Genomic DNA, 11851 nt, shown 5'->3' on the forward strand with positions numbered 1-11851 from the left:
ATATATGCAAACCAATCCTAAATGTGTCTTCAAAAAGTGTGCATTGTGTGTGTGTTTTTTTTAAATGTTTAAAAAAGTTACAACTAATGAAGTTATGTGTGTTTTTGTCTTTTTAACATTAAAAAACACAAGAAAAAACAAAATGCATCAGGACACCTTTGAGACATACCTGGATGGGTAACCTAGCATCGGCCATGTCAAAATATGGGTTTGGAAATAGGTTTTTTCATGTTTGTGTAGGCGTCTGAGTCTGACAGCTCCTGGCACATCTAATAATACTATTAGAATCTATCACCAACAGCTGTGATATTTTCGTGTAAGCAAAAAGCAAGAGGTTGCAGGGCTCGATAATTCTAAACTTCACTCAACAATCAAACACCAGGCATTCTGCATGCCCTCATCAACTCGAATGAATACCATCCACCAAAACAAAAAGAAAAAAGAAATAATTTTGGGAATTCTTACAAACTATCACCTGCATTTTTATTCACCACAAAAAATGCCTTCCACGCCCCCCCAAGCTCCACAGAACCGCAGGTGAAAAAAGGGGTGCAGGAGGTCCCGGTAATAGATATCTCCTTCATATCATGCATCAAAAAGTGCTATGACAAGAGAACTAAAGAGAAGTGACTTCAACCAGATTGATCATGTAAAGGTTCTGCTGCTGAGCTTGGAATGGAGTGTGGTGAAGAACCGGCGTCTTCAGGTGAATCCTCTGAAGTCTTTGTGTCTGATTTCTCATTTTTGTTGCTTGCAACATCTTGTTTCTGGACCCAATCAGGAAATTTTGATGATTTAGAAGGGGAAGTCTCAGATGAGTGGGCTGTTGACATGCTTCTCGGATTACTGAAGCGAGATGAATCAATCATAGCTAGATTAGGGAGGCCCAAGCTATAATTATGAGGAACAGCCACAACTGGGTGATCAAATTTGCAAGTTGGGCCGTACTTGCAGAGCCCATACATACTGTAGTACGAACATACAGCTTGCCCCTGCACATAGCAGAGCCAGAAGTCAGCCCACTGATAACGCAAACATAGGAACAAGAAACCAAGAACTAACTATTCTTTAATCAAAATTTGACTTGAACATTTACTTTTTTCACTTTAACTATAGCCACTTTTCATAGACATCAAATAACAAACTCTCTAAATCTATCTTCATTTCATTAAAATATTTTTGATAAGAAATTTATTAATAAACATAATTAAGCAAAGCCCAAATACACAGAAAGTGTACATAGAGAGACACCTAATTACAAGCTAACCCTGAAAAACATATACAAAAGTCATTAAAATATTTATATTTAATCTTCATTTCTACGTTTTTTTTTTTTTTTTTTTTTTTATTCTCATGGTAATTAGAATATTTATTTCCTATTTATTCTCATGATAATTTATTCCCTATCAAAGTTATCAAAATTCAGACTCTTGAAAATAGCACCTTCTGTTCAATTGACGGTTAAGATGAATAATTGAGAAAATAAAATAAAATGAAGTAGGAAACTCTAACGAAAAACAGAGCTACCAAGTGAGAAAAGAATTAAAAAATATATAAAACTAATGCAAATATTGGAGAAAAAGTTGAGGAAAAAGTTTGTAGATGCTGATTTACCAAGTATTTGAAGTTTGCATTGGAGATGAAATCTAACTGGTGGTCTTTTCTATTTTCTTGTTATGCTTAGGAAGAGATGAAGTCGTGCGAAATGAAAAATGAAAAATTTGATTCAAACGTTGATGCAGACGTTGATGGTAGAACCCAAAAATAAAATAATGATAGAAAAGTGAATAGCTAGCCAGTGCTAGATTTGGCCAGCCGAAATAACAATGGGTAAATTTGTACATTTTTCTAGTTTGTTATGGGTTGTGTTTTGAGCTAGCTAACCAAACTTTGGCTAAATTTTATCTATAGCTAGCTCACTACAAGTGCTCTAATAGCAACAGTAATTTGCTGAATTATTAAATAATCAATATATTACTCGAAGCTTTAATCAACGGCAGACAAGTTACGAAAATATGATACTTTGTAAGCAGTTCAAATTTGCATAAGAACAGAAACATGAAATTCTTTCAAAAAACATTCATGAAGTTCAAAATTACAACAAAGTTTCAAGCAATTGTGAAAGCAGACTGTTAGACAAAGTAACATGCATGTTACTGTCTATAAAATAGATGAGAAAACATACCGGTCTCAAGGGAAGGCCAGGCGGATTTGCCCCTGACTGTGCAATTCTTTCTTTTGGGTGATGGAACTTGCAATCAGATCCATATTTGCATGTCCCAGTGTTCATAAAATACCGGCACTCTGGTTGATCAGGCCTCTCAGGGAGACTTGGAGTAGTTCCTGATGACAGCCCTCTTGAAGCTGACTCACCTAGATTCTTGGAGTTGTATATAAAGTTGGAATAAAGTACAGTGGTAGAACCGTTAGGCGACATGGGGCTCATGTTTCCCTGAGTAAGGAAAGGAAAGAACGGATGATCAAAAAGTAAAAGTGATGAGAATTCCAACAAGACCAAACAAAACCATCTCCAGCCTCCAACTAGATGCAATAAACGTGAAGAGAACTCCAGCACAACCTAACGGAACCATCTCCAGTATCCAACTAGGTGCAACAACTATTCTTTATTGCCAAAAGAGGAACTATGAAATGAGGCCATCTAAGAGCATTAAAATGTTCAATTTAAGGGGGGGCTCATGTATTCGAATGTGTATAGGCATATGATAATTAGGCTATGCCTTCTCTTTGCTTTTGGCCATCACAATTACATTACGACAACGTCACCAAAGAAATTATCACCAAGCAAATTTCTTTATACTTTTTGGTTATCTCATAGTAACTTTTGCAACCAAAAATAATATAAATCATTTATTCATCTTTACACCTAAATCCCATAAACAATAAAAATGTTGGTTTCAACTAACACTGCAACACAGCTCACCCCAACCAACAGGCAATAACCAATGTTCTAGCAGATATGGTACAGCGAGGGTCACAGGTCGGCCGCCATGACAGAAAAATCATAGAGCCAGTTTCCACACTGTTGTGGTCAAAGACTTGACCAAGAATCTTACAAAAAGAATGTGAAATAAACTTACACTAGTGTCAAGTGTCAACTATGCTTGCTAATTGCTTTGGAAGTATCCTTGTAACATAGTTCCAAAAGGACTACATTAAGCTACAAAATGGCTTATCGTTCCTATAAGAACTGTATAGAGAGGTTGGAAATAATGATGAAACAGCCAAATAGAAAACAAACCAAACCAAATGCAAAGTTCTTATACTTTAAAGCAACAATTTGCTCAATTTAAGAGATTATGTACTGACCATGTACGTGTTCCAGCCCTGGGCAGGTACAACGCCTTGAGGAGGAAGAAAAGCGGGCATGTAAGTTTCTGGACCTGGAAAACGTGGGCCAGATATATATGGCACTCTTGGTAATGACCATGCAGGAAGTCCACCGGCATAAGGTAGACCTGATGAAGGCATAACTGTTGAGCCCATAGATCCAACATCAGCATGCCCAGTTACTGCTAAAACAGTTCCAAGTGATGCAGGCTGTGGGTGATCGAACTTGCAAGCAACTCCAAACTTGCAAAATCCAGTTTGCATGTAATAGGGACATTGTTTTTCTTCCTGAAAAAAGATCAGAACAATATGTTCTTAACAAAAAGAGAGAGCAGGGAAGGTTGGTGGCATCTTTCTTTGCATTTATCGCAAATGAATCAGTAAACAGCACTAAAATGACAAAGATAAGGACCTGACGCATGGGGAGACCTACAACGTTGAATGAGACTGGTCCAGCACCACGCCTGTCCCTTGGATGATGATATTTACATGTTGATCCATATTTACAGGTCCCTGTCTTCAGAAAGTACTGCAATGCATGGCCCAGATGAACATACATAAACTACTACCAATAATTAGCAGGTTGATCCAGATGAACTTCAAGCTAGGTTCAGCATTATCCTTAATAGTCAAAACAACATCATCTTCTTTTGCTTATTAGTAGTACTTGATTTTGCAGAAAAGTTTGGATGTCATTTAGAAGAATACATCAAAGAGGAAACATCTGAGAATATACAGATAAACATTCCACAGCATACAGATAATAAGTGAAAATAAATCTCAAATACAGACGGTGTTTCCATCCTGAAACAATTAATCAACAAACAATTTCTCCTACTGGCAACAAATCCTACACAAACTGCAACTGTCCGCAACAGATTATATAATGGGGGAAGACCTGGTGTAAACCAGAAATCCCACAGAATAACATCATTTAAATGTGGCTGTCAGAAAGCTTGTTACTTTTCCTTTTTTGCCTACTGGAAATTCTTGTGCCAAATTCATGTTTCTCCAAAACTGTCAGCTCTTAGAATAATTCTTATGGAATCTTTAATATACTAAATATGAAGTAGTAACTTTCTATATCTATAAAATTGAAAGTTATATCAAATTAAACAAAACATTTATTTGAAAGCAAACCACATTGTAATCTTGTTTTTACTACTTCCACTACTACAGATCACAAAGCAAACAGTAAAATAAGAGACACCAATAAAGAAAGAGTACAATTTTATTTCTTTTCATTCCTTCTTAATCTTTTTCAACAATCGAAGTAGATTAAAATCATACCCCACAGTCAGGCTGTCCAACTCTTTCTGGGAGTTCAATACCGTACAGAGAACCCTACACGTTACAATTTGTTAGAAGGGTGGTCAGTGCTGAAAACTAAGAACCAGGTGGATGCGGCAAACATGATCCTTCAGTGAAAGCCACATAAAAGAGAGAAAAAAAAAAAGAAGAAGAAGCATATTTTTCTACAAGATTCAAGTATGAACTCCATTTAAGATGCAAAAAATAATTGCTTTATTACCTGAGAAACATAAGAAGGGTGATTATAACGACAGTTACTTCCATAACCACACAATCCAGTCCTCAAATAATACAGGCAGTCAGGTTCACCAGGTCGATCAGGATATGGAGCTGATTGAGCAGCACCACCACCTTCCTGATTATCATTGATTTTTAACCGCCAAAATGCTTCTAAAATCACCACACATAAAAAAACATATAATCCAGAATCTTGAATAGCCTGAATCTGCATTGCATAAATTACTGATGCTCCCCAAAAACAACAACCCACTTATAAACAATCATTAAGATAATAAAAGGACCACCACACTAAATTTTGACATGTAAGTACAGTAATAACAACAGCAAAACTAAAATTATTCAAAGCCTGAATTCACATTGCCCTTTTTGTTGTACCAGGCAGCAAACATCCGAAAAACACAAAAAAAAAACATGTCACTGCAATCACGAAAGGTATCGTAACATGACTATATTTAGCTTGCTAAAAACACATTTTACCGTTGTCACAAAAAATAACAAGCCCGATTCCTTCCTAAGCCTCAACATTCATAGCCCCAACTATCAATGTTCCTCAAAGTCATAACCCATCTTACATCAAATAAAGAAAACAAGGTAAACAACACTCTATCGAAACAAGTTCAAAATTAAGGTACACATCACATAAGCCCCACAACAGGTAGAGTCTTCCAATCTTCGATATGCAATGTACCATGGATCATACTTCATCAGAACACCCAAATAGCACCGAACATACGAATTAGAAACAGAGAACCAAAAAAAAAAAATCGACTTAAACTATTCACATACAAAACAAATATGATAACTGTAATAACCACAATACCACGATCAGTGCCAGAACATCAGAGATATTTCACAAAAGCCATAATCAGATCTCTAACACTCTACAAAGGGTGCACGAAATTCAGTACTACCTTCAATGGGATTAGCGGATTGATTAGGAGTAGCATTCTTCTGGACCTGCCGGTTATCTGGCATCGGTAGCACAGAAAAAGCGGAAACCACCCTTCAAGTTTTTCTCGATTCCTCCAATCAAACCCGGAAAAAAATCTTGAGCCTTTCACACAAGTCACAGACAAAGCATGATTTCGAGCGAATATTGGTGATCAAAGACTGAAATTGATGGGAATTGAGATGAAAGTTGCTAAAAATTACATAAAAGAAAAAGAAAAAAAATCCAGAGAACCACGTTTCTGAAGAATCAATGTGAGAAATCTAAGACATACATATTCCAATTCCATATATAATATATAAAATATACTTTTCCTTTTACGGTTTGTAAATCTCTTGGATCTTTGAATGTGAAACCTGGAAATATAATATAGTAAATAATAATTTTAACATAATAATATTTAAACTCCTTTACTCTGTCAAAAAAAAAAAAATCCTTTACACTCGCGTACGGTTCGTCAAGTTTGGGACGTTGTTGCGAGATTACTATCTTGCCCACCTTCGGAGTATTTATTTATTTATTTATATTCTCTGTTTGATTAATTTCATTCCAAAGAAGCACGTGCGATAATAATGAATTATTTTATAGTTTTTGAGTTGTCTTAAATCGTGACCGTCATTGGCAGTAAGTGCGAAGGCGGTGGTGGATTTGGGCCCTTCGATTTTAATTAATGGCGGGACCCACGGAAGCTCTAAGAAGGGCACTTGTGTCGTTTTGTTTTTTATTTTTTAAAGGAATTTCTTTAGAGAGAGAGAGAAATGCGAAAAATCGTCGCCGTCAAAGCATGCGAATGGGATGTGGGGCATGCGAATTTGTAGTTAAGTGGACTGATATAGATCGTCGGATGTGAATATTTTTCTTTTGAGTGTGGGGCCCCACAGTTAGCGAAGAAAACGAACTTGTCTCGAGACTCGAATTTCCTACGAAACTTGGGGACCCCACCATACGTGGGATTTACCGTGGGGGCTTAATGCATATTTCCAAAATTGACCCTCATGTAGATGTAACTTGCCAATAGTTGACTAGTGTTTTTAAGTAGAGTTTTATTAACTAGAAATAAAATTACGTATTAATCTATATATTAATGTTAATTAATTTATATTTAAAATTTAAATTAATATTATTTTTAATAAAATTTACTTTTTAATCCATCACATTAAATTGATATATATATTAATGTACAGTTATGTTTGTAATTAAATTTTTCTTTTTAAGAATCTCATTTTAATAATAGAAATACGGAAAAATCTAGTTGCAAGTACATCTATATACATATTATAATAGAAATAAATAAGAAAAAATTTAGTTATAAGCACAATTACGTACCAATATGTATATCAATTTAATATGATTAGTTAAAAAGTAAATTTTATTAAAAATAATGCTAATTTAAATTTTAAATATGAAGGAACCAGTATTGGTATGTAAATTAGTATGCAACTTTACTTGTAAGTAGCAAAACTCATTGGACTTGGTCTTGTTAATATATATATATATATATATATGAAAATGATTAACAATAAGGACAAGTTTGATAGTAAATTGAGATGAGATAAAATTAAAAATTAGATAAAAATTATTAGAATATTATTTTTTAAAATTATTATTATTTTGAGATTTAAAAAAATTGAATTATTTATTATATTTTATATGAAAATTTAAAAAAATTATAATAATTAGATGAGATGAGTTGTGAGACTTTTAAATCCAACCCGAACCTAATTGATCAATTTATAAATATAAATAGATTAGATCACTAGAATTGATTATCTGCTGTTAATTAATTTTCACTTTTGGTCCAGTTTGGCTTTCGATTTAGACCAAACTAAAAGGATTGATTTTCACACCTAATAAGAGGGATTCTAAACTCTTAACATTATTAGGAGAGCTAATTTGGATTTAGTTAAAGTTAATATTAGTGGAGATATCTCTATCTCTAATGGGAGAAAATAGTCTTAGAATAAAATGATAAGCTGAAGAAGTCAAATATGCGTTAGACGGTATAAGGCTATAAAAAGCAAAATAAAATACAAGAGAGACGGGGGTAAAATCGTCTGAAGATGTTAATTTTGGACCAAGAAATCTCAAAACTGGGGGAAGCTGATTGCCGAGTCCACCACCAGGGTCCAGGAAAAAGCGATTAAATTAAAAAATAAAAATAAAAAAAAGGGTGTTGAATATAAAAAATACACAAATAAATAAATAAATAAAAAAGAAGGGGCAAAAGTTGGTGGTGAGAGTGAATCAAAATCTGCCACCCGTCTTTATAGTTATTGGAAACGAAACTATTAGAAAAAAGAAGGAATGATTTGGTTGGGTTTTTAGGACTTTGGTGTGTGTTATGAACTGAAGTTGGTAGAGCAGTGTAAGCAATACGTCTACGTATTTGACCACTCCTGACCAGACTATCCACTGAACTTTTCTACAACACTTTCTTCCAAGAAAAATGTTCCAAAGCCATCGCTCTTATTTACTTCTTTGCCCTTTATTATTATTATTATTATTATTATTATTATTATTAATTATTTAAATATTGGGTTAGGCAGCCATCTGGTCCCCTTTACGTATGACTAAAAACAACCGGTCCTTCCATGCTTTATTTTTAGTATTTTATAAGATAAAAATTTTAAATACAGTCATTTTATTATTTTAAAAATATAATTATGATATGTATTAGACAATGGTCACTCGAGAGCAAATATCTTAAAAAATGAAAATCATCAAAATTACCTATTCTTGTGTGAGCTTTAGAATTTCAAGTAAAAAAGAGATACACATTATATGAATAATATTTGTCGGTGTTCAGATCGTTTTATTTAAATAATATTAAATACGTAATAAATATTATAAGATTTATTTAATAATTATTTTTATATCTTATATTTAGTATTATAAGAAATAATATTTACAGTTTTAAAATATGTAAATTTTAAAAAAATGAATAAATATAAATCCACTTTTTTTTTATTGATCCTAATCTAGTAGCTATTACAATTTACACAACTCTCACAAAATAAGAGGCAAATGTGGTTGGTGGTTTTATCTTCAATTCTTCCCTTTTCTACCCCTTGAATTTTAGGAATGTTTGGTTATGAAAACTATGGATAATCCTTTCCCTATTATATTTTTTTTCCAAGAAATAGAAATATTTCGTCACTAAGCCAAACATTGGCATTCAACCATTAATGAGATAATGCTTTCCCTGTTTAATTAGGTGCTGCTACCATGGCTCCGGAGTGGTCAAGTTGGCCGTATCCTCAATATAAATTGTATTTTTTTTTTTAAACAAGATATTTTTTTTAAATATTTTTTATAAAAAATATCAATACACTAATAATTATATTTTTAATTAATAAATAAAAATATTAAAAAATAAAATAAAATATATGAAGGATATTTTCCTTAATTAATTGCTGCCAAAGACAGATACAATAATGAGTAGTTGTCTTATTAGCACAAATTGGTACACTTTTGGGACATTTGTCAAACACCACAAGCAACAACTACTAGTCTACTGCAATCATCTTGTTCAAACCACACCTCCCTCAGTTCCGCCTACACTTCCTTCCTTCCTTCATTTCCTTTTCTTTTCTCTGTTCCCTTCTCTATACATCTTTCTTTTATTTTATTTGTATTTTAGTTCGCAGCTTCTGAAAGCTAGGATGATGCCATTAGGACTGTCCTTTCCCCAATTATCCACAACCCCATATATGAAGTATACTCAATACTTTACGAGCAAGTTACCCATAACTGGAACCAGAAAGCCGTACATTCGTGCTACATTGCTATGTATGTTTACTTTTCAACACAAAAAAGGAAGAGGGTTTTCTTTTAATGAAAAATGTTGGGGATTGAATGTTAAGTTTCAGAAAAGCGGTTGGTAAAATAAGAGCATAAGAAGAAACCTTGACCAGAACGAAGGAAACCTCATTAGTACTCACCGTTTGTACTAAAGAAGGCAGTTGACAGTTGGTCGAGAAAGTTAAAGCTACATCGATTATTGCATTGCAATCCATATATATATATATATAGGTCAATTAAAGCTGCTGTAGGCCACAACAGACAGACTTTTATATTCTTGTTCTTTTCTTAAAAAAATTATCCTGATATTTCTTAGAGGGTTAGACCCTGCTGGGATCTGAAAATCATAGCATATATGGGTCCATGATTATTTCATTTGCAACCATGAAATCAAAGGAGAAACTCAAAAGTTTTAAAGATGATGACCTTAGCATTCAGCAGTAAAGATACACAAAAATTTATAAGCCTTTCTGAAAAGTGAGAAATCCAGGTTTTAATGGGAATAATAATGCTGTCAGGCAGCACTGACTCAACACAAGTGTTGAGAGAATTGAATCCTTGATCAGTACTCTCTCTTCCAACCTAGCTAGGGAGCTGATGATCTGGAATGGGGGAATGCTCCCTCTACCAAAGTGAAACTTCCAACTTCACAAACTGCCCCAAATGGGTGTGGACACAGGAGAACGAGAATGGAAGTGGGAAGTGAGGTGGAGAATTATATGTAGCAAAGCAGCCGCTAAAGTAAATTCTGTATTGTTCTTTGTGGGAAGATATAAATAATATGAAGCATAAAAGTCCAATTGAAATTGCGGTAGTTGTAGTCATTGGTACCTGAGATAAGTCAAAAGTGTAGAGTAACTTTAATGGAAAGGTTCTTGGAATCAACCCATATGAAAAGCAATTGGACTCGAGTACTGCTTACACGTATCATGACTCTGAGTGGATCAGATTTTCGCAAGTCGTCGGGAGAGAAACCAATCTCATCGACAAAGACACCATCATGTGCTGGCCTAGAAGTTCCCTATTGTCATGGAAAATAATAACCATTGGACGCTTAAATGAAATTTTAATGAACTTAAATATATAAAGGATTCTGAAAAAACTATGCTCTCTCTCTCTCCTTTTGTTTTTTATTCGTAAGTTAGGGCATGCATCCAATGGTAATGGGTCTTGAATTCATAGCTCCAGCATCCATCCTATGTTTAGGAGCATCACACCCTCCTATGGCAAAGTTTCCATTTGTTTAATCAAAAGAATAATTTTCTTTAGAAGATCTCAAGACGGCAAAAACAAACATTTATCACTGAAACACATGATCAATGATGAAATGAAGAGCACTAAAACATATTTAAATTAACCGCATGCTACTTTTTATGATTCTTGTAAATAGGATAGAAATGCAAATGCATGCTAATTTATTCCTATCTATCAAATTAACAAAAAAAAAAAAACTATAAAAAAAAACTTGCAATCATCCCTGCTTCAGCTCCATATGTAGAAATCATATGGAGAGAGAGAGAGAGAGAGAGAGAGATTAGTTCTTATTTTATTAAATAGCTTCTGCTGGGTTTTCTTATTCTGCGGGGAAGCAATAGAAGTTAGATGGGCATGAGGAGCCAACCTTTCCCTCAAACCATATCATAATTCTGATGAATTACTCCATGAAGCTAGCTCAGTCTATCTACTGGAGCACTCAATAGAACAACAAACGTAGATGGAGAACACTAATATGATTACCACTTGGAAATACTTTGATTTTCAAAAATCAAATTGCTTTCCAGAGGTCAACGAACCAAAAGCACCAAAACCAACTGGTGAAAGTTGTGATACCTGATGAATACGTTTAATACAAGTCATCTAGCAGTTCTCTGCAATGCAATGCAAGGAAGATTTATTTAGAAGCAGTAAAGTGGAATTAATAATACATCCAAATAATTGAAGATCAGATGTTTTTTTTTACTAGCCCTTTATTAAGTCGAGGGAATGCACTGAGGTTTGGGAGTGAGGGACTCAAGAATACTAGGAAGAGACGAATAAAAATGTTGAAGGTTCAAAGTATCAAAACAAAGCAGAAACACCGATAATGCAACTGTCCTAAAGAGTATGAACAAACCAGGTGGTTGGGCTTTGGGCCTTTGATCCATTATACGCACAACCGTTGGAAACTAGCCGAAGGAAACTAAAGCAAAAGAAGTACCAAGG

At 34.1% G+C, this 11851-nt stretch overlaps 1 protein-coding gene across 5 annotated transcripts; it reads right to left on the reverse strand.

Moving 5' to 3' along the window:
* Window positions 1–317: 317 nt before the first annotated feature.
* LOC122303747 (zinc finger CCCH domain-containing protein 3) lies at window positions 318–6214 on the reverse strand. Of its 5 annotated transcripts, none has more exons than XM_043115678.1 (7): window positions 5811–6214; window positions 4880–5104; window positions 4639–4692; window positions 3761–3877; window positions 3328–3636; window positions 2186–2452; window positions 318–992 (listed from the first exon to the last, which is right to left on the reverse strand). In XM_043115678.1, exons 1-7 carry the CDS (start codon window positions 5844–5846, stop codon window positions 633–635), a joined length of 1368 nt encoding a protein of 455 aa, XP_042971612.1. In that variant the 5' UTR covers window positions 5847–6214; the 3' UTR covers window positions 318–632. The 5 variants fall into 5 exon arrangements, with proteins under 5 accessions (XP_042971612.1, XP_042971616.1, XP_042971614.1 ...); XM_043115682.1 differs by having other exon boundaries at window positions 4880–5014; window positions 5811–6213; XM_043115680.1 differs by having other exon boundaries at window positions 4880–5046; window positions 5811–6213.
* Between the last annotated feature and the right edge of the window lie 5637 nt (window positions 6215–11851).

Source organism: Carya illinoinensis, chromosome 3, assembly GCF_018687715.1.
Source record: "Carya illinoinensis cultivar Pawnee chromosome 3, C.illinoinensisPawnee_v1, whole genome shotgun sequence".
NCBI classification, from domain to species: Eukaryota; Viridiplantae; Streptophyta; class Magnoliopsida; order Fagales; family Juglandaceae; genus Carya; species Carya illinoinensis.

Excerpts from the sequence above, each read along its gene's own strand:
- LOC122303747 (XM_043115678.1), bottom strand. The coding sequence starts at position 5,846 with ATGCTACTCCTAATCAATCCGCTAATCCCATTGAAG. Across the intron at positions 3,878-4,638 it reads TTGGACAGCCTGACTGTGGG|TACTTTCTGAAGACAGGGAC; the intron begins GTATGATTTTAA and ends CATGCATTGCAG. Across the intron at positions 993-2,185 it reads CTGGCCTTCCCTTGAGACCG|GGGCAAGCTGTATGTTCGTA; the intron begins GTATGTTTTCTC and ends TGCTATGTGCAG.